We start from the raw sequence: 25,855 nt of genomic DNA, 5'->3' as shown, positions 1-25,855 counted from the left end.
CAAAGGCAAAGCAGAACTGACACAAAGGTTCCTGAAGCATTGACTGATGAGCTGGGTCAGTTTGAAGCTCAGCGGGTGAGGGGGAACATGCGTCAACCTCACCTGGGGGTGACTGAAACTGATTATTTGAAGCATTTACCACGCAAAAACAGCACTTTTATGTTGCTACAAAGCAGAAAATCACTGATGGATCATTCTCAGATGATCTGCACCCAGTGAAATGTCTTTGTTACTCATGTGACGTGCAGACACATCTTAGCATCATCATCCTGCTTCCTTAGGCGTAGTTCAACATTAAGGGAAATTATTCACAATTATTTGCTTTCTTGCCAAGAGTTCCATAAAAAGTTTAATACCGCTCTTATATCTGTCTGGTACATATGAAGGTATAGCCAGCAGGCAGTTAGCTTAGTTTAGCATAAAGCAGTGGGAAACAGCTTGCTTGGCTAGCCAAAATCTAAAAATGGCATATTGTGATTTTAGTGAGCTATAGAGGTGCTAGAAAGTGAATTTTATTACATCTGCAAAGAGCCAGGCTAGTCATTTCCCCCTGGTTCCAGTCTTTATGCTAAGCTAAGCTAAGCTAAGCTAAGCTAAGCTAACTGGCTGCTGGCTGTAGATTCACATTGAATGGACAGACAATGTATAACTATTGCTTTAAGAGAAGTGTGATAGGAATCTACAGGATGCTGTTAGGATCAGAAACCCTGTAAGGCTCTGGGCATTGGGCCAGATGGAGGAAACTCATCCCCGACTGCTGCAAAACTATATCACTCTGAATTTAAGATTAGTCAGCCCACCTCCTTGTCCATATACTGTCAATGATGTCAACACTTAAAGTGAGATATGCGTCATGTGCCAAGACAACAATTCTGCCTCCTTTACTTAAAGCAATCAACCTTGTGACAGATGAGTCATATTTCCTGGACTTTTCATTTTGAAGAGGCAGCCAACACAAACACCAGTGGACAGCCTCCCGTTTATCAAAACATATATCTGTCTCAGCACGGTGATGGCTATGTACGACAACTAGTGCATGAGAGAACGGGAAATTGAATAACCTTTGTCAAAATATGGAAATAAATGTCACAGTAATTGATGTTGGAGGATGAGCAACCAGGGGATTTTAGAGACTTGCCGCTCTGCCGTTAATTAATCTGGACCTTTTTCGCCTTGCCTGAGATCAGTGACTGGGAAGACAAAGGAAGACTTCATCACACGAAGGACTTAAATGACAGAATGAGGTTTGCAGGGAGCGTGTTCAGTAGCTATATATACCCGCACCGATGTAGGACAGGATCCAGGTGTGGTCACCTGGCACTCGCATATGCAACACTTAGATATGAGACCAAGAGAGCACAGGACAGGAAGTGCTGCGTGGACATGCATACACCGAAGAGAATTTAGTATAAAGGAAGTTGAGCTTTCAAAATCAGTTGCACACACTTGCTAAGTGGCACATTTTTCTGAGCGTACAGAGGCAGAGTGTTGACTGAAAGAGCTAAGAGACAGAGGGACGACATCTGATGCATTTGACATCACGATACAATGCCTCCATGCTGGATCACCTTCCTGAAAAGATCATTAGTTAATTTCCTCCAAGCATTAACACAAACCTGTTCATCTAGTTCTGGGCAGAGTTGTTTCGTTTCTCAGTTAATAAATTTAAGACACGAAGAGGAAGAAGAAGACATGACAAATCAGCCACTCAGCATGGCTACAGGTGACTGTGGTGAAAAAATAGACTGAAAGTGAAACTGCTACATCACTTCCCCATAAAATAAAATTGTGCAATTAAACATAAATTGTGAAACAGTAGGACTGTAAGTAAAACAGCATCTGTCTTTATGACAATAATTGAAAAACATGGGTCTAGTGATAAACACTAACCTGTTGCAAATGATCCGTCACTCACCACACGATGCATTATTTCCTCCCTGGAGAAATTTCCACACTTGGCTGCTCTGACTGAAAGCTGGTCCCGTCCAGTGCTGCACACAAATGTACTGTATTATGCTGTAGGTGCTGAAGTCCTCAGGCTTGTCTTCGCCCTACACGAGTGTGTGTGTTTGTGAGTGTGTGAATGCACTGAGCGGCTGAGGAGTTATGAGATGGAAATGCCAGGGAGAGCACAGCCCTCTCTCCTCTCTCTCCTCTCTCTCTTGTCTTTACAGTCAGTGTGAGTTGTTCATCCACTGCTCTGCCAGAGTCATTATTGTAACTGTGAGTCAACCCGGGCTCCCACACACACACACACACACACACACACATGCACATGCACATAGACATAGATGCATTCCATCAATATCTGTATTTACAGTAAGTCATAAAGATGTAGACAGCGGAGATATGACTGGTTTGCAAGCCTTTGAAGATAATTAACCATACTGGAAATTTACAGTAGCAGCTCACTCTCACTCACACACACACACACACACACACACACACACACACACACACACACACACACACACACACACGCACACACACACACCCAGCATGACAAAGCATCCTTGCTCTCGCCAACGCAAACAAACAATTACTCCATTTACACACTTCACCCACATAATCCTCCAGATTTATTTCCTCCATGCTTACACATGACCGCACTGAAATGCCGTGAAGCAGCACATGGCAGCATTTTTCCTTGGTTTCCCTCATTTAGGACTGGATTAGACTTCTGACCTCCTTCAAATGAGCAAAATTAATTGCGTGTAAAGAAAACAATGAGCCTTAACTTGAACTATCTAATTATTTGCAGAACAACGCAGCTTATACAAACTTCCTCCTTGAGCAAAACCACACAAACTGAGGAATTCCCCGGCCGAGGGGGGACTGAGGGATGAAATAGTATCCGTATGGTGCTGGCAGGTGAGAGGGCAGGACTCACAGAGCAGGAATCTCACCCTGCATTCCTCTGCTGTGACGGGAAATGGAATAATTGTGCCTCTGTCAAAGACCAAAGGCAGGGTACACTCACACACATGCACACATAGGCCCAGCCCCCATCAGCCCGCACGTGCTTCCCTTCCCGGCATCTGTTCCTATATGGTGAGTCAGCTGACCACACGATGAGTCGGCTCACTCTCCGCCTTTCATCCGTCCATCCTGAAGATGCCAAAGGAAGTGGCTGAGAGGACTGACTCACATCAACTTCTCACCCCGGTCTCACCCCTTCTCATCATCACTACAATAACATCCACTTCGATCCTGCTGTCAATCATCCAGCATCCGCCCACAGCGCGTTGTGCACCTGCTGCTCTCCGACCCTCCACCTCCTGTCTTTCACTTGAACGCATCCTTACGGCTGTCGTGAATCCGCAGCGGCAGCAGCATAGTAGGGGATGCCTTTAAAGAAGTCCACAGTCCCGCAGCCAGCCTCCGCCCACCACTGAACATCCTGGCCAACCTCGCACGATGATCCCTGATCCTGAGACTGAAAATATCTCTCCTTTCAACAATGAGAAGCGCTCAGTGTTTCTCCTGCTGTTTGTAAACTCTGACAACCAGCATGCATACAGGCGAGCTCTCATATACGTTCTTTAAATATGAAGCTACAACCAGCAGCTGGTTAGCTCATTTTATTTTTGCCCAAAAGACCACAAACAAGGGGAAACAGCTAGCATGACTGCGGGGAAGAAAGTCCTCCAACCAAAAAAACCCAAAACAAAACAAAACAAAACAAAACAAAACAAAACAAAACAAAACAAAACACAATATAGAAATGACAAGTTGGGGTTAATGACGTGCTTTGGTGTCGAGGTTGCCAGGCAACCAGCAGAGACTCCAGGAAGTCACCGCACCTGGCCAAGACCCGGTAACAGACAACTTTTCTCTAGGAGAGCGAAGGAATGACCTGCCCCACTCTACCTCTGATTGGTTAACCTGATATCCTTGCCCTAACATATCCAATCATCATTCTCTATGCCTAAACGTAACCAACCCAAACAACGAAGGCGAGCAGAGGCCGGGTAGGGTGAGTCAATCCTTCGCCATCCTAGAAAAAAAGTGATTGAGCACGTTGCTAGTTGTTGCATAATTTTACACACGTGTTTTTGCACCTAATTCTATTCTTTACGCTAAGCTAAGCTAACTGACTAAAACTTCATATTTAGCATACAAACATTACAATGGTATCAACCTTCTCATCTAACTCTTTGCAAGAAAGACAACAGGCGAGCTTCCTGATGTCCATCTATTCCTTAAGATGACTATAATTAATATTTTTATCACAATGTTTTACAACAATGATTTGAATAACAATGTGAGCTTCCCCCGGCTTTATCAGACTTTATATTGAGTTTAAACTCATTGTTTAGCCGTCCAGCCCACAACTTTACTGTTTTGGTTCAGCATAACTGCTCTCATAGTGCCATATTTGGCTGCAGCCGGCAGCTGTTGCAAAAAAAACGAGAGTACTGTACCCGCTCACCACCAAACCGCAGACAGACACAGTTAGCAAGAAGCAGGTGAACACAGTGGAGCGATTAGCAACGAAAGAGCCAGAAATTTCCCTCAGGAGTTGGTGGAGACCAAAGACAGAGTTAAAAAAGAGAGAATATTGGAGTTGCATTCATCAGACGGCCACAAACACAACTCATAATGAAAGATAATGCTGCTCCATAACTGCTGCATGTTTAAATAAGCAGCTGTTTGCTAACAGACTTGTCCTACTAACTTAAAAGGTGTGTCAAAAGGACTGATAAAGTGGGTGACTCTGTTGCTTTTCCTGCAAGACACATCCTGATTGGCCCATTCTGATATTCTTACCCTTACCTGAACCAATCTCACTCCCCGTGCCTAAATCTACCCAACCCAGCCAACAAAGGCAGTGAGTACTAACCAATCAGAGCAGGGCGAGTCTTGCCAGAAACGCAGCTGCATCCATAATAACATAGGAGGGGTTTTTTGCAGAAAAATCGATGCATTATCTAGAATGTATGTTGAAAAACTATCCACTGAACATTAAGTTGCAAAAGCACCAATGATACACCATTTGTATGTCTCTGCATTAAAAATGGACTTTGTGGCACCTGTGCCCACGTGGACTTGTTAAGATAACATCCAATTGGACGTCACACTCCCTCAGGTTCAGTAGGCAACAAGGCGACGAGAGAGAGCACAAAAAAAACAAGCAGCGTTATGTAACAATCCTACTCGAGTCGTCTGCAGGCTTCAAATGCGTCCTTGGTAACAATCACTATAGCACCACCAATGAAAGGACAGGATTGCATAACAAACTCAATGCCTTCCAAAACCAGATCTAAACCCAGACATAGCATGTACAATGCAGGTGATGCTGCAAGGAATACGATGCTTAAATCTTTATCTTTCAGCCATATTGTGATTAACATGGCTGACCTGCAACCCTGCAGCTTCATCACATTGTTTTGTTATTTCAGCAAAGCCATACGCACACCTCCCACACCAACAGTGAAAGAGATGAATAGTTTCCCTTTGAGGGAGCAACGTGTCCTTAATCCTGCAACATGCATCTGATAATAAATGTTAATGTGATGCTGGTGAAGACAACCGGCCAGGCAGTCCTCTTTATGTAAGTGTAATGTGAGTTATTTTGTGGTGTTTTGAAAAACACTGAGTGGGTGATGAGGTTACACTGACAGGGTATTTCTCTGTGGAATGAGAGATTGGACACACAAACGCAAATGCATGCGCGCAAACACACACACACAAATACACACACATTTGTACTTTCATCCATGTGAGGATCCTCACTGACATAATACATCCCCAGCCCTAGCCGACCTCGACCATCACAGCTAAATGCCTAACCCCAACCCTAAACCTAAGTCTAACCTAACCTAACCTAACCCTTAAAACTAAGTCTTAACCTGCAAACAGCCACCTTATTTTTTCTCTTTTATTTTGTCCTTCTAAATACATTCTATCACTTCATATTCATTCACGGCCCACAGCCTTCAGAGAAATGGTACACTTCCTTTTTACCTGCACAATGGGCTTAGAGATCTCACAGAGGGATGTTTATCAAAGACAGAAATATGCAGAGTAAAGCTTGTTTTCAACTGGATCTGCTATTTGACAAAAGGTACATCTTATATCAAACACGTAATTCCATTATGAAACCAAGATTAATGACAGAAACCCAATTTTAAACATGCTCCACCACCTGTCAACAACCTCTCAAATATAACAGTTGACATTAGAAGTAATGATTGGCTATGGAGGAGTTTGGATGAACACTGACTTTTATAGGCTTTTATAGTCATTATTGTAAGCAGAATCATCTTTATTGTCATTCCATAACAGTTAAAGTTTAGAAATGTTTTACATTTACCATTTTGACAAAGCTGTGACAAAGCAAATATTGACTGGCATCTGTGAAACAGGTACAAAGCTAGGGCAGACGAGTTAGACTTGTAGTTCATTATTAGCATTCAAGAATTGTGAGAATTCAAAATGTTTGGTTGTATTGATTCAGTCAGATGCAACAGGTTTAGCAAAATAACAGAGTTCACTTCTGAACAATTATTCGCTGAAGGGGAGGAAAGATAACTTGCTAGCTATCCACTGGGATGAAACTGCAGGCACGCTGCACCTTTTACAGAGAATCCAAACTCCTCCTGCTAAAAAACAACAAATGTATGACAAGTTAACATGAGGCAAATTGATTCTATCTGTTTTAGTAAAAAAGGTGGTTATCATGTACAGCCAAGGTGAAGGATCAGGTTGGCTGTTTTGACTCAAGGCCAGTTAGAAGCCTTGGCTGCCAGCTTACCTTCATTCCAGTGTGGACCCAGGACAGATGAGCATTTTGACCAAATTTGGTGCAAGGAGAGGATAAATGTGCAGCAATTCAGCACAGATACCCAGCCACAACAAACTCCCACCATCAGCAGCAACAGCTGGACCCCACAGGAGGAGGAGGAAGAGGAGGCCTCATCAGCCAGACAGCAGCCAGTTACTGCTCATGACTCCAGTCTGCCCGGAGCAGATTGGCATACAGGCCCTGGCTAACACCCAGAATAACTTCAGCATCATGGAGATGTTTACTCATCTGATGTAAGACAGAGTCATATTAAAGTCAGAAGAAAATATAGACAGCCAAGACTGAGAGCATTATTTGACTGGCCACTTGGGGGCAGCAGAGAAAAAGTTTAAACACTGACATACAGTATAAAGCCAGTGTTAGCAAACACTCACCTATTTCCACAGCTGACACTCAAGAAGAATACTTACAGTTGTGATTAATGTAATTTCAATAGTCACTGTCCTTTAACTCTCTTTGGATCTTAACTGTCCTGAGAGTCTCTGCAGGTAAATACTCCACCTTGTTCACCTGTGAGTTGCTAACTTTTGCTTTTTTTTTTTTTTTTGGTCATTTGGTAACGGGCAGATAGTTTAGTCTCAACACATCAGCAATTAACACTAACAGTGAGCACAGTAAAACTGTTCTAAACTTTGCACAATTTTATCAACAAGAACTCAGACTAAGGGTCAAACAATTAATCAAACAACCAGTCAGTCAGTGAACAATGTATGAATCCTGTGAGACGAGAAAGACCAGCAACCTTTTAACCGTAACAACCAACCAACACTGTGTTTCTCCAGAGGCTGGAAAAACAGAGTGCACAGAGGACCATTTTTCCATGTTTGCATTACATGTTTGTCCTTCATTAGATAGTAAAAACAGATCAAACACACACAAATGCACTAATGCATGTAGAGCCGTGCTATTTTCACAAAGCAAGGGTGTATTCAAACGTAATTACATAATGTTTAACACACACTACTCTTGTGCATAAACACAGAAAGCCACAGGCAAACACAGGGGAGTTTGGCCGCTGCTTCCTCTGTGGCTAATGAAAGAACTTGACGTCAGGTCTGGTCTGCAGACCACAGCTTCACTTCTGTTTTACTTTCCTGGCTTTTCTTGTACAGCGAGTGGATGAGGCTGGACGAGGCTGATGCTCTGAGCTGCAAGGGTAAAGCAAACACTTAAACATCGGCCTCGATCCATCACTGTTTCAAGTCCTTCTTGAAGGCACAGACATGAAAGGAAGCGGTTACAGAATCTGATAAAATAAACTAGATTTATACCAGTGAAGCTTTGACAAATTACCAAATACAAGTAATGTGTGATCAAAACACCAGAACAAGTCAACCTGATGCAGTGACACTGAAAATAAGAGGGCCTAATGTTCAAAAACTACATGCAACTTTACCTCTAAAATGTTGACATTTTAGGCACCAGCAGAACCAGTCATGTTTTCAGCTCAACAAACATGCAATGCTCAAATTATTCAGGAAGTTTCTACGTTTGTAGGACTTTCTCAGTCTAGATGATGTCATTCTTTAATTTAACCCCTTGCACTTAAATGACCAAAATTATTTTGTTTTTTTTAATACACATTTCTCTATATGTCTACACACACACACAACCCCACACACACGCAAACACTCACTTCCTCTTCATATCGACCAAGACTTGGGGAACCTAAAATTAGATGAGACGAACACTCACATGTTAACAGACACGCAAGTCCTTGATTTAGCTGCACTGTGGTTTTACCAAAATTAGGAGCAGAAAGACATGAGATTTGATCATTTTCATCAGCTGACACAGAGCCAGGTGATGAAATGTAACTAACCACAGTTAAAAAAGTACTTTGAAGCAGTTGTATTTTATGTACAAGTATTAAATAAAGTAAAAGTTCCCAAAAGTAAATAAAGCAGTTTAAAGTAGATACCTTAACCAAATGCATTGTAGAAATACTGCAGACATGTTTATTACATCACAACATGGCATTCTGCATAATGAGTTCTTTTACTTTTAATAGGGTAGTTTAAGTTTGTTGGCTCAACGCTCTTATTTTTGTATTGCTGCTAAGACTCATTCACAGGCAGAATGGAAGGAGAGCAGTCGCTAAACTCATCCAGCTGTTTGAACAATGATGAATAAGTGACTCTATCAACATGGAATAACATCCTTCCTGTAGTGAATGATGGCAGATGAGCATGAAGAAGCGATGAGCAGCAGCCTGTGGTTGCAGGTTGAAGCCCTCTGCTGGTGACACTGCTGTTGCTCCTGCAGCGTTTGGAAAACTTTGTTACAGACAGCGACGGTCCAACCTGTATTTATCATTCATTAGACAAATTTGTACAGTGACTTAATCCTACTTAACAGCAAAGTGTAAGAATAATATTTAAGAGCAACTCTCTCCAGGATTTACGTCATATCTGAGGTATTTTCACTCTTATGGTAACCATGTTCTTCCTGCTTTCTATCTAATATTTTTTATTATATGTATAAATAGGGATTAATAGTGGAAAACCACTAATTTTGCTGCTAATAGATGAGAAACATGGGGAAATTATATTATAAAGAGAATTTTGCACATTGACACATGCAGACAGTAAAGATAGAAGCTTTATTCTGTTGTTTGACTCCTAATAAATGGGAAGTTTTGCAACATCCTCACAGATATTATTCTTCATAACAGCTAATGACTGTTTATTTTGCACAATCACTCCAGTGCTGCAGCCATCTGAGGCTCTCTAAGCAACTTAAGAGACCTCTGGAGATTTCTCAAATTTAGGAAAAAAAATTTAGGTTGTAAGAAATGTGATGAATGGATTTTATTGTTAAGTTTGAAAGTCGACGTTTTTTTTTTTTTTTTTTTAAACTTTAGTCTTTCACTTCAATACAGGCCCTGATCTTCACCAGAGTTTTATAAGCTGCTTTTTATTTTAAGATGTGCTGTTAGAGACGTGAAAGTGAAGACAGAGCTTATAATCTTCAGCTGCCAAGAGGCTGAGTGAGCTCTCATCTCATCCATGGGCTGTTGGACGATGAGGGGAATCCATGAAGGATTTCCTCAGAACTACAGTGACATGAAGACGTCTTTAAAATCCTCTCAGAAAAACTCCCAGCCAGTGTGAGTCCTGCACCGTGCATGACTTTACCTCCCAGTATGAATTATTCAGGATCTTTGCATGAAGAACATGAAGGCTGTGGATAATCACCACTACAGCTCCCTTGAGAAAGTTGTACTTTAAACTCCTCCAGCGGTGGTTGGTTAAGTAAAATATTGACACACCTTCCATTGTTTCATATCAGTGCCTAACCAGAGTGCTGAGGTATGGTTCAATTTAATGCATTACATCTTGTTTGTTGTCCATACTCTGTGTGGTTTATTGCTTTACTTTGCTCATTATCATTATGTATCGTCGTCTCTCTCTCAGTGCATCTCCAGTTCTTTTGAATTGTTCTTTTGAAGACATTTTATGACTGAATAAGGTCAAACCAATAAAAGTGAGTTTGTCTTAATTATAAAACAGTATATTGATTTCTAAAGAGAACTAATTCACCTCCCTATACTTTGTTATCTTGGCTTTACAAAGCAACATGCTGCAGAAAAGAAAATCACTTTAACAGCCCTCAAACTTCCTGTAAATGGAGGTTTTCAGTGGTTTGTCATCCGTTATCTCCTCGGGCATCATTGTCAAGGGTATTAGTCCGAACTCTGACTACATGCCTTTTTTGAAATGTGCAATCTATAATAGTCCACCAGAGGGCAGCAACCACCTGCCATTACTTTTTCAAACTGCAAAACATTAATGCCATTATGTGAGGAAGTTCAAAAACACAGTTTATTGATACTGATTTTTGCATGCACCAGAAAAAAACCCTGAAATAATTTATGCACAGTACAAAAACCTTAAACATGTGCCGGTCTTTGTTACTCCACACTCTGCTCATCAAACAAGTCATCCATGCATCTGCAATCTGATAGTAAGCTTTCATAACTTCAAGGCACATAGAAATGATAATTTACCTGGATCCCTTTCAGTATACATCTCATACAAACACTTGAGTTCACACTGCAGTCAAAAAGAAAAAACACTTATGACAAACTTAAATCTTCTGCACCTTTGTTGTGTTTTGCCTCTTTGCCAAAGACAAGCACTTAAATGATCCTTCTGTTATTGTTGTGGCACAATCACTTTAAAGATGATCCCAAGAACCAGAGAGATTGCAACAATGGCACCTAAGCTAAAGACCAAGCTGCTAATATTTGAGACACCACTACCAGACTAGACTACTGGTCCAACTGGCCAATATGGCACTTCTGCTTCCTCTGAATGTAAAGGCTGGAATTGACCCTGCTGTGTTTCCTGTAACTGGTCTGTTAACTGAATTCTGTGTATCAACTTTTCTTTGTTGCAACAGTAAAGCTGTCAGAAGTCATCGTCCTCATCAAGCGGTCCGGATTAACCTCCTGTGCTCAATTTATTCTGCAGACGGAGGAGAGAAATGGGTTAAAATGCTACCGACAATAAATCAAAGTTAGTGCTGAGGAGTGAGGAGTGACGGTGGGAGAGGTCAGAAATCATTTCAGATACTGAGTTGTACCTTTTTGGCGTTGTCCACACACTGCATGTAGGCCGTGGCGATGCTCGAGCAGGACAGAGTCTTTCCTGTGTTCTCCCTGTAGCATTTTAAAATCTGACTCTGCAAGTCACCGCACAGCGGCTGGATATTAAGACGCCTGACAGAGAACAAAAAACAGACATGCAAATATAAAACATGTTGGTTTGGTAGTTAATATCACATTCAATCTCTGACATTGTCTGTGAACAGTTAAGTGACTGCATTCTGTTTTTATTTTTTTAAACAGCGTCCAAACTCTTTTGGGATCAGCGTTGGACAAACAGTGATTCAGAATGATGAACTCACGCAAAACGGTTGTGAGTCTCCTCTTTGCCCTTCTGGAAGCTCTCAGCGGTCACTTTGTAGAACTGAGCGCACTATCAAAGTAATAAAAACAGTACACATTAACATCAAGGTCAAATATCATGGCGGCAACATACAATCCAGCTGTCAGTTGTGTTACAGCTCCATCTGCTGAGGATGAAAGTTAGCTCAGCTTTTTATGTTTTAAAGCCAGCCTAACTTCTGCAAGGATCTAATTTGTCCAATTAGTAAGGATAAATTTAATCCATAAGCAATAAGAAGCACATGTCCAGCACAGTCTCTGCTTCAGCCCTCTTGGTCTGGTATGACCGGTAGCATACGGTGGCTAATAATTAGCAAACTATAGATGACTTTAATACTCTTGTCTTACATTATGGAACATTTCTCATTATCCTGTAATTGTCATGTATTTCCATTGTTGTTAGCAACATTGTGGCTGTTCTGAAAAATGTACATACATTTTTATGTACACTTTTAAGTTGATATGACAAACATGTTAGCAAACAGCTGCTTATCTACACATCCAACAGTTATGAAGCAACATTGTCATTCATTTTAGGTCATTAGTCCTGTCATCTGATGAATGTAAGCCCATTCACAGACATATCTGACTTTTTAGCTGCTAAATGCTCCAAATGTTCACCAGCTAACTGCTATCTGAGTCTGAAACTCACTTTGATAATTGCTTAATGAGACAGGAATATTACAAATAAAAGCATTGGAATTGAACCAACTTTTCAGATGCTTTAATGTAACTTAGACTTAAATGAGATGTAGGGACGAGCAATAATCAAAATTTTGCTCACCTTCGCTTCGAGCTTTGCGACGTGTTCCTTATAGAGAGTGTCTCGTTTCTTTAAATCTTTCTCCCTCTCCTCCAGCTGATGAGCCTGTGTGGGTTTAATGTTAAAGGGACATCATCACACCTCTCAAACCAGTATATTCACGCCAGTACTATAGTTTATCATTTCATATTTTTAGGCTTTGATATGCACTTTCCACATGGTTGCAAACGAAACGCTTTTGTAATCTTTTGTCTCATCGTTGAAGAAATAAAGAGCAGCAAAACACAGCTGTGCAGCAGCTGTTTTCATGTGATTAGAGCAGAATGAAAGAGAAAAGGTGAGTCATGCATGTATTAATTCTTTCCCATCTTACCTTCAGCTCCATCCACTGAAACAAGACAAAAGGGCAAGAGAGAAAAAAGGCATTAAGAGAAGGAAGGAACTTCATATTTACGAGAGAGATCCTTTCACATATACAGATCACACATCATGTTGTCTTGCGCTTACATAAAGCTGCACCATGAGCCTCTGATCCTCTGTCTTCATTCGCTCCTTCATGATGGCGTCCATCAGGTTCTCCGTGTACGCCACCTTCTCCGCCTCCAGCGTCTTCCTCACCTGCTCCTCCACCTGAGCCTGAGCTGCTGCTTTGGCCTCAGCGTGAGCCTGAGCCCTCATCTCCTCCAGCCTTCACATGTGCACACAAAGACCACGTTTCAGCTTCTACATGCAGTGTGATGCATCCCTCATACTTTTCAACACTGAATGATTAGTTCATGAATCAATTAGCCGATATACAGTAATTTCATTAATAGCAGTTTTAATATTTGCCAAATATTTGCTAGTTTCAGCTTCTCAGACATAAACGTTTCCTGCTTTACTTCATCTTAAATCACCTAAAGGCTGATGGTCACACTCTCTCTCACACACACGCACGCGCACACACGCACACGCACACGCACACGCACACACACACACACACACACACACACACACACACACACACACACACACACACACACACACACACACACACACACAATGAGATTCATTTGTTCTCACTGTCGCTGCAGCTCCTGCCTCCTCTGGCTGATCTCCTCCTCCAGACTTCTCTGCATCTCCTCTTTGATCTTCTGCCTCAACTCTTCCTCCACAGCTTCAGGAGAAACAGGCAAAGCTGCACGAAAACACAAAGAAGCAGAAGTTTATTTACTTCAAACTGTTGCTCCGATCACGGACATCCACACTGCGGCGATCAGCTCACCTGCTGCAGGTGGTGGCACCGAGGCGACAGGAGGTACTTCTTCTTCCACAATGGGGGGCAGAGACAGGGAGATGGTGGGCTCCTCGGCAGTTGGAGCTGGATCAGGGGGAGGTGGGGACAGAGGCTCTACGGCTGGTTCACCTACAGATGCATCAATTGGTATGACGGCCAGCTCCACACAGTGAGAGGGTGGAGAGGGCTCTGCAAAGCTGAGCTCTGGAGCAGGAGAGGCTGCTGCCACAGGCTCTGGAGGAGGAGGAGGAGGAGGAGGAGGTGATGGATCCACAGCTGGAGCCACAACAGGTGAGACTACAGGCTCATCAAGAGTCGTTTCCGCTTGTGGAGGTAAAAGTACTGCTTCAACTGAAGCTGAAGCAACAGGACAGGGTGGGATTATTGGTTCAACTGGTGTAGATTCAACAGCAGGTGGAGGCTGGACCGTTTCCACTGCAACAGGTTCAACAGCAGCGGGTTCAATGTTAAGAGATGTTGCTGGAGGTTCAGGTGGAGCTACAGCTGCTGTGCACATCTCCACAGGTGGAGGCTCAATGATGTGCTCTGCTATCGGGAGTGTAGATGGGGTTTCTGGCTCTACGTGAGCTGGGATGAAGGATTCAACAGGAGGTAAGACTACTGGCTCCACAACAGCAGGCGGAGGAGGAGATTCAGGCTGCACAGGTGCTTCTACTTGTGGAGAAGGTGCAGCTTGAGGCGGAGGAGGGGCTGAGACAACAGGGTCGATTAGAGGTGGAGTTTTTGGTGGGGCTGCAGTCTCCGTCATGGTAGGAGGAAGAGAGTGAAACTTTACAGGAGGAGGGACGAGCTTTACAGGAGGAGGAGGAGGTTCCACTGATGGAGGCGTAGATGGGGCTTCCTGAGGAGGTGGAGGGGGCTCAATTGGAGCAGGAGGAGGTGTCAGCAGAGGTATTAAGTGTTCGACAGTGGGAGTGGGGACTGGGGTGGGGGTCTGTGCTTCAGGTGGAGGAGGATTTCCATCGTGTGAGAGCTGAGGAGAGACGAGCTTTGACGGCTGTCTCATCCGTTTGATGACTTTGTCTGACAGCTGAGAAAAGAAGAGAAATGCAGAAAAGCTCAAAATATTTTTGTTATTTCTGTATTTGGGGTGTAATGTGTCTGCTGTGTTTGTTTTTATAAGCTCTGGATGAACGCCCACATCAGGAGTCTGGCCTGACTGTCACACCCTCCTTTGTTTCTTTTTGTTGGAGCATATTTGAGGTTTTATCTATTTAAAACTCTCATTACAAAGGTTTCTCTCTATTATTTCACTCTCAATTTGAATTATGTTCACATCAAAATACTCTTAAAGTACAAAAATTAAAAGTGCTCATTATGCAGAATGATCCAATTCAGAATCACATATTTTATATTACTGGATTATAATTATTGACGCATCAATGTCTTCACCACTTTAATGTTGCAGATGGAAAATTAGGGCTGATTTTAATTACTTTATAAATAGCTGGGTAGCTTAACAGATAATATCAGAATTGATTTGTTTATTTAGATTTTGTATTAATAATCTAAAGCTGTTTATTTAATGTGGCAGAGTAAAAAGTAGAATATTTTCCTCTGAAGTATGGTGGAGTAGAAGCAGAAAGTAGCGTGACACAGAAATACTCATGTACAAATACCTTCATTCCAGCACTGTTTAAAAGTTCTTTCACAGACTAAAAACTTCTTTAATTTGATGGTTTTGTCTTTTTAAGGATTTAGAACAAACTGCTGTGGTTCCATTCATGATTTACTGGATTATTTAAGCGGCAGGTTTATTCTCTCTCGGTACTGTTTGTTTTTTCCTGTTGTCCATGTGATAACCAACCATTTTCCTTCTATATTTAACACCAACGCTCCACTGACTTCCAGCACAGGCACGAGATCAGATCGATACTTCGCCTATCAGCGATCAGCGGGTTTCATGAAACATCCTCCAGGGTTGCACATGAAAAAACAAACATGCACTCTGCAGTTTGTACATGTTTGTGCACTTTCTCCCTCATCCATGCAAAGTCTCCCCGAGCTTCCACTCACCCTGATGCCCTTCACAAAAGTGACTCCTCCGCCTTCACCACCCTCGTGGGACAAGTGACTCGGGCCGTTTCCACCCATCCACACCCGCAGCTGCACACCACGACCAGGACTGTGCGGGCACCGAAAGGCTTTTAATCCACAGCGTGATGTGCGCTCAGTGAGACCTGACACAGCTGAAACAACCTGCCCCACCCACCGCTGCCCTCAACAACAGCAGCTGCTATTGGACGGAGACGAACAACGCCTCTCGGGATTGGTCGACAGGCCTTAAAGTCAATGAAACGTGAGGGAACATTGTGTCCCAGCCTATAAAATGTATGGAACTTTTTAAACTCGCGCTTTTTCTAACGATTAATTATTATTAGTCGTGTTTAACTTCAGCCAGCAGGAAGTGTAAAGATTTATTGAACAGTACAATATAATGTTTCTGTTGACAAATACTGCTCCAAACCACCTGAGACACTTAGACAGAAGTAAATTACAGTGTGTACAGTGTGAATTTCCCTTGGGGATGAATAAAGTATCTATCTATCTATCTATCTATCTATCTATCTATCTATCTATCTATCTATCTATCTATCTATCTATCTATCTATCTATCTATCTATCTATCTATCTATCTATCTATCTATATGATCTTTAAAAATCACCCCTCAGTCTGTCTCCAATGCATTCTGTGTTGTCCATTCAGCATCATGTCATTGTGTTCAGTGTAAGCATCAGAAGGTAAACATCCAAACAGCATCACGCACAAAAAGCAGTTGCACCATGATTTTGCATCGAATGCTAATGAGATACTGATATTAAAGGACGGCGCTGGTGATGTTCTATAGTTTCTATTTTTTATGAGCTTGTTGTTGTTGGAAAACTATTAAACACACATCAGTGAGTCACATGTTCCTTCACTGGAATGAACAGAGGCAGTTTATTTTCAGTTGATCGTAAACACCATCCAGCTGCTGTAGACAAACATTACTTCACCAACTGTATATTAATCTGCAGCTGAAAATAGTCCCTACAAAAGCACTATTTACTCGTTTGTGTAATGTTTGCTAAAAGCTGCAGTGTCCAGCTCCTTTAAAATGTGTGACCTTTTTTAAAGAAATAAAGTAATATACATCTGACCTGTTTTTACACCTGCGGTAACTAATCTTTTTGGCAGGAGAAACAAGCTTTGATATTATGTGGACACATCCAAGACTGCAACTAACAGTTATTTTCATCATCAATCATTATTTTCTTTATTAATATTTAAAATCTTTGAGCACCAGATGACTTCATCAAAGGTCTCGTTTTGCCTGACCAACAGGCCCAAAATATTACATTTACTATAATCTAAGACAGGTTTGGGATTTTTGCTTAAAAAATTACAAACTACACAACAATGATAGAAAACAGTTGCAGATTAATTTTCTAATTATCAACTAATGAAAGAACTGCTGCAACTCAGGATATAATTTCACCTTTTAAGTCCATACGTTGAACTTATTGGCAATTAGTTACTGACTTACACAATTACACCTGATTCATTTAGGTACAGCGTTCACTCTCATTTAGCTGTGTTGGGTCTCGACCAAATCCTGAGGGGAAATATCTGGCTCTTTTTCTATTTGAGTCGTGTTTCTGGCCACCTGAAGTCCACTGTTCTCTCTCTTTTAGCTCCGTCTTTGGTCTCCACCACCTCCTGGGGGGAAGTACCGAGCTCTTTAGCTGCTAAAGGCTCCACTAAGTTCACCTGCAGGCTAACTGTCTGCTGTTTTGCACTGGGTAGGTAGTGTACAAACCTTTTTAGAGCTGTTTGTTGCTGTAATTAGATTGTCGTGAGTCAACAAAAGCAGCAGAGTTGCACTGACAGGGTTGCATGTAGTTTACAACACATAGCTGATTTTTGGGATTTTTTGACAATAATGAAAATGTAGAACACCAGCAGCTTTGTCCTTTAAGCTGTTGTGTGTTCGTATGAGAGGGGTGAACTACGGTGTACGATGGGCAATTAAGTCAGAAAACAAAAAGTAACTGTATAAAATCACTGCAGGATAGTAAACCAAAAACATCTAAGTCCAGCTCAGCGGCTGCTTTTCTATTCGACCATCAGTCTCTTCTGCTTCTTCACTCCGCCTTCTTCTCCTTGACGTCGGGTCCACGCAGAGCCGCCTGCACGCTGCTCCAAACCTCCGTGTACAGCAGGGTGCCCAGGAAGACCACGGCCGTGCCCAGCCAGTGCCAGGGTGTGAAGGGGTTTTGGAAGTAAATGATGGAGAAGATGAGGCTGAGGAACTTTCTCAGGGTCACCACCAGAGTGACGGTCAGCGAGGCGCACTCTGTGGTCAGAATGAACACACCGCGGATGCACACGTATCTGAAAAAACGGGTTAAGTCTGAAACAAGAGTGTGAGAAACCGGAAAAAAAACTTAATTCCAAGACAGCCAGCGAACTCAGCTATCAGTAGTTGTGTTGCTTTGTCTGTTTGTTCATGGCATATGTGAACATTAACATATCAGAGTGCATTCCTTTTTTTTTCAATTAAAGTTGTCAATTTTTTCATCTTTTCACAAAATGTTAATGCTAAATTTAACTCAATATAACATTTCAGTGTGTCAGTGTTTAATGTAACAAGGTATTGGAAGGACTTTGTCCAAATAAAAACATATTGAATATTATTCAATACAAACACTGAAACACAGCCCTTCAGACAAAGTTGACAAAAACTAAAGAAAGTATTCCACTTTGATAGCCAACCCTAACTGTGAGGACCTAAACTGAAGTATGAAGTAAGTATGAAGTATGTAGTGAAAACTGAAAGAATTTAATAAAAAGTATAAAAATAACCTTTTGGACGTAAAATATTAGCATGCAATTTTGACATAATGAGTGTGTGACTTCTTGAGTTATGGATAAAAAAGCTGTTTCGTGAAGTCACAGTGACCCTTTTCTTCCGATGTTGTTGGCACTGTTGTTATAAAGGTAATAACTGTTAGAGCAGATAAATAAATACCAGTGAAACAAACAGCTTTTGACAGGATACTGTGTGACGACGTTGACCAGCAGGTAGACCCACATTATCGGCACAGTCAGTCCAACCATGGGAACAACGACAGGAGCTGAGAAACAGAAGACATTTATCCAAATCTGTGAGTAAAAGACACAAACTGTAAACTTTCCACCAACAGCGTCTGCTGAATGAACTCACTGCTTTGACTGAAGTAGACGGAGTGGTTGTAGATGTTTGTGGAGAAGAGCAGGAAGCCCGGCAGAGGTAGGCAGTGCTGCAAAGAGACACAAACAAAACAAAGTCAAATGAAGCTTGAATTTCCCTGAAGCGGCCTGAATCTTTCGGCTTTCTCCTGTGTGTCGGAGCAGAAGGAGAACTCACGTTATAGAAGAGGGCCTCCTTTGAGTGTTTTCCATACTGCTTGTACAGCGTCTCCTGGAAAATGCCCATCCTCGCAGACATCAGCAGAGCGAAGGTCAACATGGCAATGCCTGAAAGGACAGAAATCAATGACCAAAGTCAGCTTTACAATGCCTTTTTAATGCTGCTGCTTGTTACTGCTGAATGTCTCTTTTTCTATCGATCATATAAAGTGATGCTTGCAAATTAGAGCCGATCATTTAGGCAATCGACAGAAAGGTTATCAACAAGACTTTTGTGATTCTTTTAAGTAATTTACTGAGAATGAATCCAATGCTGAATCAGTACAGACACCACTCATTAGCTGCAGCCAAATAAAATGTCAATTTAAAGAGTTTGGCACCCAAAACTCACCTGTGAGCCAGTGCATGACGGCATGAAAGCCTTTCTCTTCTGATCCCTCATTGGCCACATTCTGCAGAGACAGCGTCACAAAATGCATCAGATATGTTGAGACAGAGAACTGTTTCGGATTGAAGGAATCGCTGCATAGGAGAACAGACACTTACAAAGTAAATAAAAACAAGCTTTACTATCAGTCGTGGAAAGTTGCTAAGTACATTTGCTCAAGTACTGTCATTAAGCACAAGTCTGATGCACTTTTCCTTTGAGGATTTCAATTTTCTGCAACAAAACACGCATGGAATCATGCAAACTGCTAAAATGTGGATGCAATTCACAAAAATCCAGATTTCATATTCATTACAGTTTGTACTTGTTCTTCTTGTTTAGTATAGTATAGCTCAGATTTCATTCATCCAGGATTTCATAGGGCTCTACGTGATTATTGTATTGAATTATAAAAAATACAGTTCTGCAGAGAACTCACCACTTGTCTGGCGGACATGATGGTGCAGATGAAGATACCGGCTGAAACTAAAGCTATAGACAGATATTTACTTGCTGAATACCTGCAGGGTGAGCAGAAGAAAATAAGACAAATAACTACAATCCAACTGCAAACTGGTGGACAGTGATGCTTTTCACTCGCACACATGACTTCATCTGGACAACAACTGAAGTTTGATTTCTGTACCTCTTCTTCAGGATGATTATTCCCAGGATCATGTTAGCGATTAGCGATCCCTGCACAGAAACAAGACAGCAGGTCAAACAGAGGTCAGACTGAGGTGGAGGCGATGGATTTACGTGACAGACAACAGCTCTTCTTACCGATCTGAAGATCATGTGCAACGGCATGGCGATGTTGAAGTTGAGAGCGTAGTTGTTGATCACACTGATCGTGAAGAACATGGTCACCATGATCACATAGTTTCTGCACAAAAACAGACACGACAGGTTGGTTTAAGTCCATTCAAGCAGGAAGCTGAAACCCCTACAATCTAGTGTTTTTTACCTTAAAGGGATTGCTGGTTTCTTCCTCCCAAAGTTGGTCTCAAAGATGAAACCTTCTAACGTGATGAATATAAACTGAGCAAAGGTGACGATGTTGCCACATCCTGGAAACTCCCTGAAGAACAAAACAACAGATGAGACGGAAACCGGGCAAGAAAAGATCCAGATTGAACTGCACGTGGAGTAAAGATGTTCAGCTGCAAAATACTGACTACTTCAAGATAGGACAGGGCAGTAAATGGTTATTTATTGTCTAATAATTGAGCTGACACTGAAATGTTCAGTGAATTGAGTATGTGGATACTAAGTTAGTGTAATCTGGGGAGAAGAAGGTCTTTGAGTACATTTACTCAAGCACAGTACTTAAGTACAATTTGGAGGCAGATTGCTTGAGTACTTCTATCTTAGGGTACCACATTTATTTCACACTGATAGTTACTTGTTACTTTTCAGATGAAGCCTTTTCATATAAATCATATGGAGCAGTTTATAAAAAGAGGCATTATTAGAGATTAAACTCACCAACAGTGTGAAGTACCACTTATATTTAGACATCATTAACAATCATCCAGCAAAATAAAACCAACAGGAGGCATTCTACATAACCAGTACTTTTACTTGAGATACTTTAAGTACGGATGAATATTTATCTGGATTTTACTAAACTACATATATGCATATTTTGCAGTCAGACTAGTTCTTAATCTCTCAACACATATTAAACATCTGGGCCACAAAAATGACCATTGGGATGAATAAAGCTCTCTACCATCTTTATTTGTGAGAGTACCACAGTGGCATCCTGACCTGCATGAATACAACAGATATAAGTACACAAGTACAAGAACATGAAGCAAAGTAATCAGTGGCTCCAAAATCACTTTCTGTCTCTGGCAAAAAGCTGATTAATCACTGCACATTAACGACGCTTTGTGTTTGGATGAAGATACAAATCCTCCTGCTGTGGGGATTAAAACAAAACCAAGTTACAGCTGTGAAAAGTTTTATGTAGTAAAAGTGGAGTTCATTGAGTCTGACCTTACAAGCAGCTCCAGAGACACCACATTGCTACAGCATCCGATAAAAACCAGCGCAACGGCCAAACCTGTGGCCATGTTGGTTTCCTGCTAAAGAAAACTCGGAGCAGAATGTGTCACTTAATGAAACTGGTTTCTGAACGGTACATATTTGCTAATAACCGGCGCTTTGTGTTTCCTCGGCGGTCTCCTGCTTCCAAACAAACTCCTGCTTCCGTTGAACTCGCCTGAATCTGAGCCTGCATGCTTCCTCGTCTCATGGGAGTTGTAGTCCATTTCTGACATCATGGCAAAAAGAGGGGCGCAGGGTCCTTCAGATTATCAATATTTAAGACAAAACTACAAATTAAATACACATATTGTCTGGCCAACAATATTAGGAGTAGATATAAGTGAAATATGGGAGAAATAACGAACAAATACCTTAAATTAGATAAGAGCGCAATCACCGCGCAGTCGTGACGCACATAAATGTTCGAAGGCGCATGCGTAAATCAGTATTTTCGTAGAAAGCATATAAAGAGCTCTCACTCTGACCCAATCTCTGGATGCCAGAAATCACACAGGAGCAGCTGGAGCTAGGAAATGGCTCTTCACTGAGTGTCGAAAATAAGCACATTCATACGTGGAATCTGAATAACACTCATATTTGGGTCCTCACGAGCATCAAAAGCCTGTTTCAAAAAATAGGTTTTGTGGTCAACAAGTTTTTTTCCCCTCCACATTTAAGACGGCTTCAGGTGTTAGTGTTTTCCAGACACTCAGCTTGTTCATCAATTAGGTTTGCTGAGATATTTCAATGACAAATGCTGGTGGTGAGATGGGCTCAGTATCCTGTTACCCTGAATGGAGTAAGCAGGATTACAAATGAGGGGAGGTCATATTATTAATAATGAAAGTTACAGGCAGCAGTAGATGGTATATTAATTAGAGAATTTGTCAACAACACCTGAGACCACCTGTTTAGCTGTCAGTCATAACTAAAGGCAGCACCATCATCCGCACACATACACGATCTTCGGTGGAAGACGTGTGTGCGTGGCTCCTGAATACGTGGCGTAACAAAGCGCGAGCCCTGCTGTCGTTGCCGTCGCAGAAGTATCAGTTAGCGCAAACAGCTAAAGAAGCAATTTAGAATCGGTACGAGCTTTGCGTGTACCGAGAAAATCTCCAGCTGCCGCCAAAATGATTTCACTTACGGATTCTCAAAGTAAGACCAGCTCACGTTTCTCTGCCATTCTTTGTTTTTGTAGTGTTTGCTCGTTAAACCCGGTCTAGCTAAATGTATGAGGTTAGCAGCTCAAACGCCATTGGCTTAGAGCGTCGGTACGTCATGCCGCTGTACGTCACTGATAACTGTGGATATATGGGAAATGATAATTTATTTTCTCCAACTAACCTCATTTGTATCAACTATCGGTTTAATTTGTCTATTAATTTTTTTTTCTGTTAAACGAGTTACTGTCAATTAACCAAATCACCAGTTTGTAAATATAGTTTAACTATTGTAAATAGTTGATTCATCATTTAAGCTGTAAATATTACAGACTAAATAATGTAAGCATGTTTTATAATTTGCATTGTTATTTAAATGACCATAACAAATACTCAATTGAGCTCAGTATTGATTCAACTGTTAATTGAGAATTATTTATCTGTCTGTTGTTTGAGCACTACTGTAATCCATATTTTTTAATGCATTCATTCACTCTGTTTAATTGATATTTTACCCTCTTAGTGTTTGCAGCTGCTCAGTTTGTTAACAGCATCTTATGAAACAATGTTACCAAACTAATAACTGCTTTGTGTCTTAACATCTGCAGAAATTGGGATGGGGCTGACAGGCTTCGGTGTGTTCTTCCTCTTCTTTGGGATGATGCTGTTTTTTGATAAAGCTCTCCTCGCCATTGGAAATGTGAGTTGATCAATATATTGACTAGGACCGACATCTCCCTCGTTTGATCTGACAGTCACTCCTGTGATCGTATTGCAGATTCTGTTCGTCTCGGGCCTGTCCTTCGTCATCGGCCTGGAGCGTACGTTCAGATTCTTCTTCCAGAGACACAAAGTCAAAGCCACCAGCTTCTTCCTGGGAGGAGTGTTTGTGGTTCTGATCGGCTGGCCGATCATTGGAGTCGTTCTGGAGATCTACGGTTTCTTCCTCTTATTCAGGTCAGCTCAAACGGAAAGAAAACCTCTTTGTATTGAATCATGTGAGTTTTGTGGTCTCACCCCGGTCTCTCTCTTTTAAACAGAGGATTCTTCCCGGTGGCGGTGGGCTTCATCAGGCGAGTTCCTGTGCTCGGGTCTCTGCTCAGCTTACCAGGGATCAGTACAGTAAGTATACTGTGATGATCAATCAGTTGGAAATTGAAAATCTTTGGAGACATTAAACGAGCTAGAGATGGCAAATTCATTACAAAGAATATTTTGATCCAAAGAGTCTTTCTGTGTGAATCCTTTGTACAGTACGTCTATGAAGTCGTCAGTGCCCAGAATCCGCTTTAAACTCTGGATTGTGCTTATTTTCTTTCAGCTGGTGGATAAAATCGGTGAGAGCAACACGATGGTATAACAGCGGCTCCTTGTTAATCGGAGGAGAGATGTCATCGTTTCCAAAAGCGACTGTATACTTTGGTCATTGCCACTCCAGAACTGTGAATCCAAACGTCTTTCCTGCACAAAGACACAAGTTTATCTGTGGATGTTTACTGACATCATGATGTTTTGTATCTGAAGACCGCTTGGATGACGTTAACAAGAGATTTCCTTTTTTTTTTTTTAACTGAAAAGCTGGAAGCAGGCCTCCCGTTTTGTACCATTCCAGCCTGATATTTATGGACTGATAACTTGGGATCACTGGATTAACTCAGCGGAGCTCCTGCAGATCGTGTGCCTCAACAGTCACTGAGAGCTTTTTGTTTGAGCTCCTCCATGAAGTGTTACTGGAATTTTGTACATTAAGAATAAACAGTGTTGAGCCAAATGCGACACAGAAACCTGAGCTGCTGTGGAAAAGGTTTAAGATGCTTGTCGTGGAGACGTTTTACTGTAACTTTTGTATGTGCATACTTGAAATAAAATGTGTCTTTTATAGATTTCTGTTCTATTCTTTGCAGCAGAGATCAGTTTTACATTCCACCCCAGCTAATTAATCACAGTATAATTACCATGGATTCTTTGATTTTACTCAGAAATCTAACATTTCAGCTCCTGTCTGATGATGACAAGTTTCAGTGCACATTTTCATTAAATGTATGCCTTCGATAACTAAAACAGAGGGTTTTTATGGAAAGCACCGACACATCCACAGCTTCTGCTCCACGCCCACACCCTCAATGACACGCTGTCATCACATCAGCCTCATTCATAAAATCTGAGCAGTGTCGTCATCAGCTGGTGACCCCGCGAGGAGCCTCAGAACAGTTTAAATGTCTGTCCTGCGCCTTAATGAGCAGTGACAGCTTTAACACCTGTCACTCATCAGCTGGAGGTAGTACGTGAGATGTAATTAAGATATCTGTCACCCTCATCGCTGCTGCTTAATGAGGCGCTTTGTTTTTAATAATCCATCAACAGTGACGGAGGAGGACGGAGTACAAAGCATACAAGCTGCAGCCTGCAGGAGAGCACAGCAAATAACATTAAGGTAAGCTGTTTGCATCATATTCTTCTTATTACAAATAGTATTAGTTGTATTTTTCGTCAGTTTGCATGATTTTACTTAACCTTAAAATATCTAAGAAGTCAGAGATAAATTAAAATTTTACTTCACTTTGAGGTCTGCTAATTAAAACATTAATTTAAACATTGACAGTTTATTTAAGTGACTATTTAGCATTCATAAGCAGCATTAAACATTTAATAAACAGCTTAAAACATGCTGAAAAGACAATGTGATTATGTCTTAATAGAAGTTATAATTGTTGACAAATACTGTTCATTAACAAACACTTAAAACTTAATGCGTACTCACAGCCATTTTTTTTTTTTTTTTAATTAACCTGAACATCATCCCAGGGTTCAATAATGTCTCTAATGGTCACGTTGCTCGTGGCGTCGCTGGTGACCCAGTGCTGGAGTGCACCACAGGTGGGTCAAAGCTGATCTCTGTCTTTCATGTCTCAACTGAAACAAACACTTCAAAAATCTAATCATGAGCTAAACTGCTGTCTTTTCCATCACTTTTGTCAGCGGAGAAACTGGACTCCTCA

The 25,855-nt window shown here is 41.5% G+C and overlaps 3 protein-coding genes across 4 annotated transcripts; 1 reads left to right on the top strand and 2 right to left on the bottom strand.

Moving 5' to 3' along the window:
* Positions 1 to 9,691: 9,691 nt before the first annotated feature.
* On the bottom strand, positions 9,692 to 16,038 carry chchd3b (coiled-coil-helix-coiled-coil-helix domain containing 3b). 2 transcript variants are annotated; one of them, XM_070972298.1, is made up of 9 exons: positions 15,836 to 16,038; positions 13,787 to 14,849; positions 13,585 to 13,699; positions 13,030 to 13,210; positions 12,896 to 12,910; positions 12,544 to 12,627; positions 11,720 to 11,790; positions 11,396 to 11,531; positions 9,692 to 11,277 (listed from the first exon to the last, which is right to left on the bottom strand). In XM_070972298.1, the coding sequence occupies exons 1-9, from the start codon at positions 15,911 to 15,913 to the stop codon at positions 11,254 to 11,256; spliced, it is 1,767 nt and encodes a 588-aa protein (XP_070828399.1). In that variant the 5' UTR covers positions 15,914 to 16,038; the 3' UTR covers positions 9,692 to 11,253. The 2 variants fall into 2 exon arrangements, with proteins under 2 accessions (XP_070828399.1, XP_070828401.1); XM_070972300.1 differs by lacking the exon at positions 12,896 to 12,910.
* A 170-nt stretch (positions 16,039 to 16,208) lies between these two features.
* On the bottom strand, positions 16,209 to 22,137 carry slc35b4 (solute carrier family 35 member B4). The gene is made up of 10 exons (XM_070973099.1): positions 21,643 to 22,137; positions 20,606 to 20,719; positions 20,422 to 20,524; positions 20,285 to 20,334; positions 20,078 to 20,159; positions 19,603 to 19,663; positions 19,210 to 19,319; positions 19,027 to 19,102; positions 18,862 to 18,937; positions 16,209 to 18,194 (listed from the first exon to the last, which is right to left on the bottom strand). The coding sequence occupies exons 1-10, from the start codon at positions 21,717 to 21,719 to the stop codon at positions 17,945 to 17,947; spliced, it is 999 nt and encodes a 332-aa protein (XP_070829200.1). The 5' UTR covers positions 21,720 to 22,137; the 3' UTR covers positions 16,209 to 17,944.
* A 557-nt stretch (positions 22,138 to 22,694) lies between these two features.
* On the top strand, positions 22,695 to 24,738 carry golt1bb (golgi transport 1Bb). Its single transcript, XM_070972494.1, has 5 exons — positions 22,695 to 22,851; positions 23,465 to 23,556; positions 23,635 to 23,813; positions 23,897 to 23,978; positions 24,178 to 24,738. Exons 1-5 carry the CDS (start codon positions 22,827 to 22,829, stop codon positions 24,214 to 24,216), a joined length of 417 nt encoding a protein of 138 aa, XP_070828595.1. The 5' UTR covers positions 22,695 to 22,826; the 3' UTR covers positions 24,217 to 24,738.
* Positions 24,739 to 25,855: the final 1,117 nt, after the last annotated feature.

The sequence above is a fragment of the Chaetodon trifascialis genome, chromosome 10, assembly GCF_039877785.1.
Source record: "Chaetodon trifascialis isolate fChaTrf1 chromosome 10, fChaTrf1.hap1, whole genome shotgun sequence".
Lineage (NCBI taxonomy): Eukaryota > Metazoa > Chordata > Actinopteri > Chaetodontiformes > Chaetodontidae > Chaetodon > Chaetodon trifascialis.
The sequence above is the reverse complement of the archived record's forward strand: the minus strand, read 5'-3'. Positions and strand labels throughout refer to the sequence as shown.

Bases quoted from the DNA above. Each gene is read 5' to 3' on its own strand.
- chchd3b (XM_070972298.1), bottom strand. From the start codon at position 15,913: ATGGGTGGAAACGGCCCGAGTCACTTGTCCCACGAGGGTGGTGAAGGC. The intron at 13,700-13,786 runs GTGAGCTGATCG...GTTTTCGTGCAG, and splicing joins GGTGCCACCACCTGCAGCAG to CTTTGCCTGTTTCTCCTGAA. The intron at 13,211-13,584 runs GTGAGAACAAAT...GCACATGTGAAG, and splicing joins AGGCAGGAGCTGCAGCGACA to GCTGGAGGAGATGAGGGCTC.
- slc35b4 (XM_070973099.1), bottom strand. From the start codon at position 21,719: ATGGCCACAGGTTTGGCCGTTGCGCTGGTTTTTATCGGATGCTGTAGC. The intron at 20,720-21,642 runs GTCAGACTCAAT...TTTGTTCTTCAG, and splicing joins TCTCTGGAGCTGCTTGTAAG to GGAGTTTCCAGGATGTGGCA. The intron at 20,525-20,605 runs GTAAAAAACACT...GTTTTTGTGCAG, and splicing joins AAACCAGCAATCCCTTTAAG to AAACTATGTGATCATGGTGA.
- golt1bb (XM_070972494.1), top strand. From the start codon at position 22,827: ATGATTTCACTTACGGATTCTCAAA. The intron at 22,852-23,464 runs GTAAGACCAGCT...TAACATCTGCAG, and splicing joins TTCACTTACGGATTCTCAAA to AAATTGGGATGGGGCTGACA. The intron at 23,979-24,177 runs GTAAGTATACTG...ATTTTCTTTCAG, and splicing joins GCTTACCAGGGATCAGTACA to CTGGTGGATAAAATCGGTGA.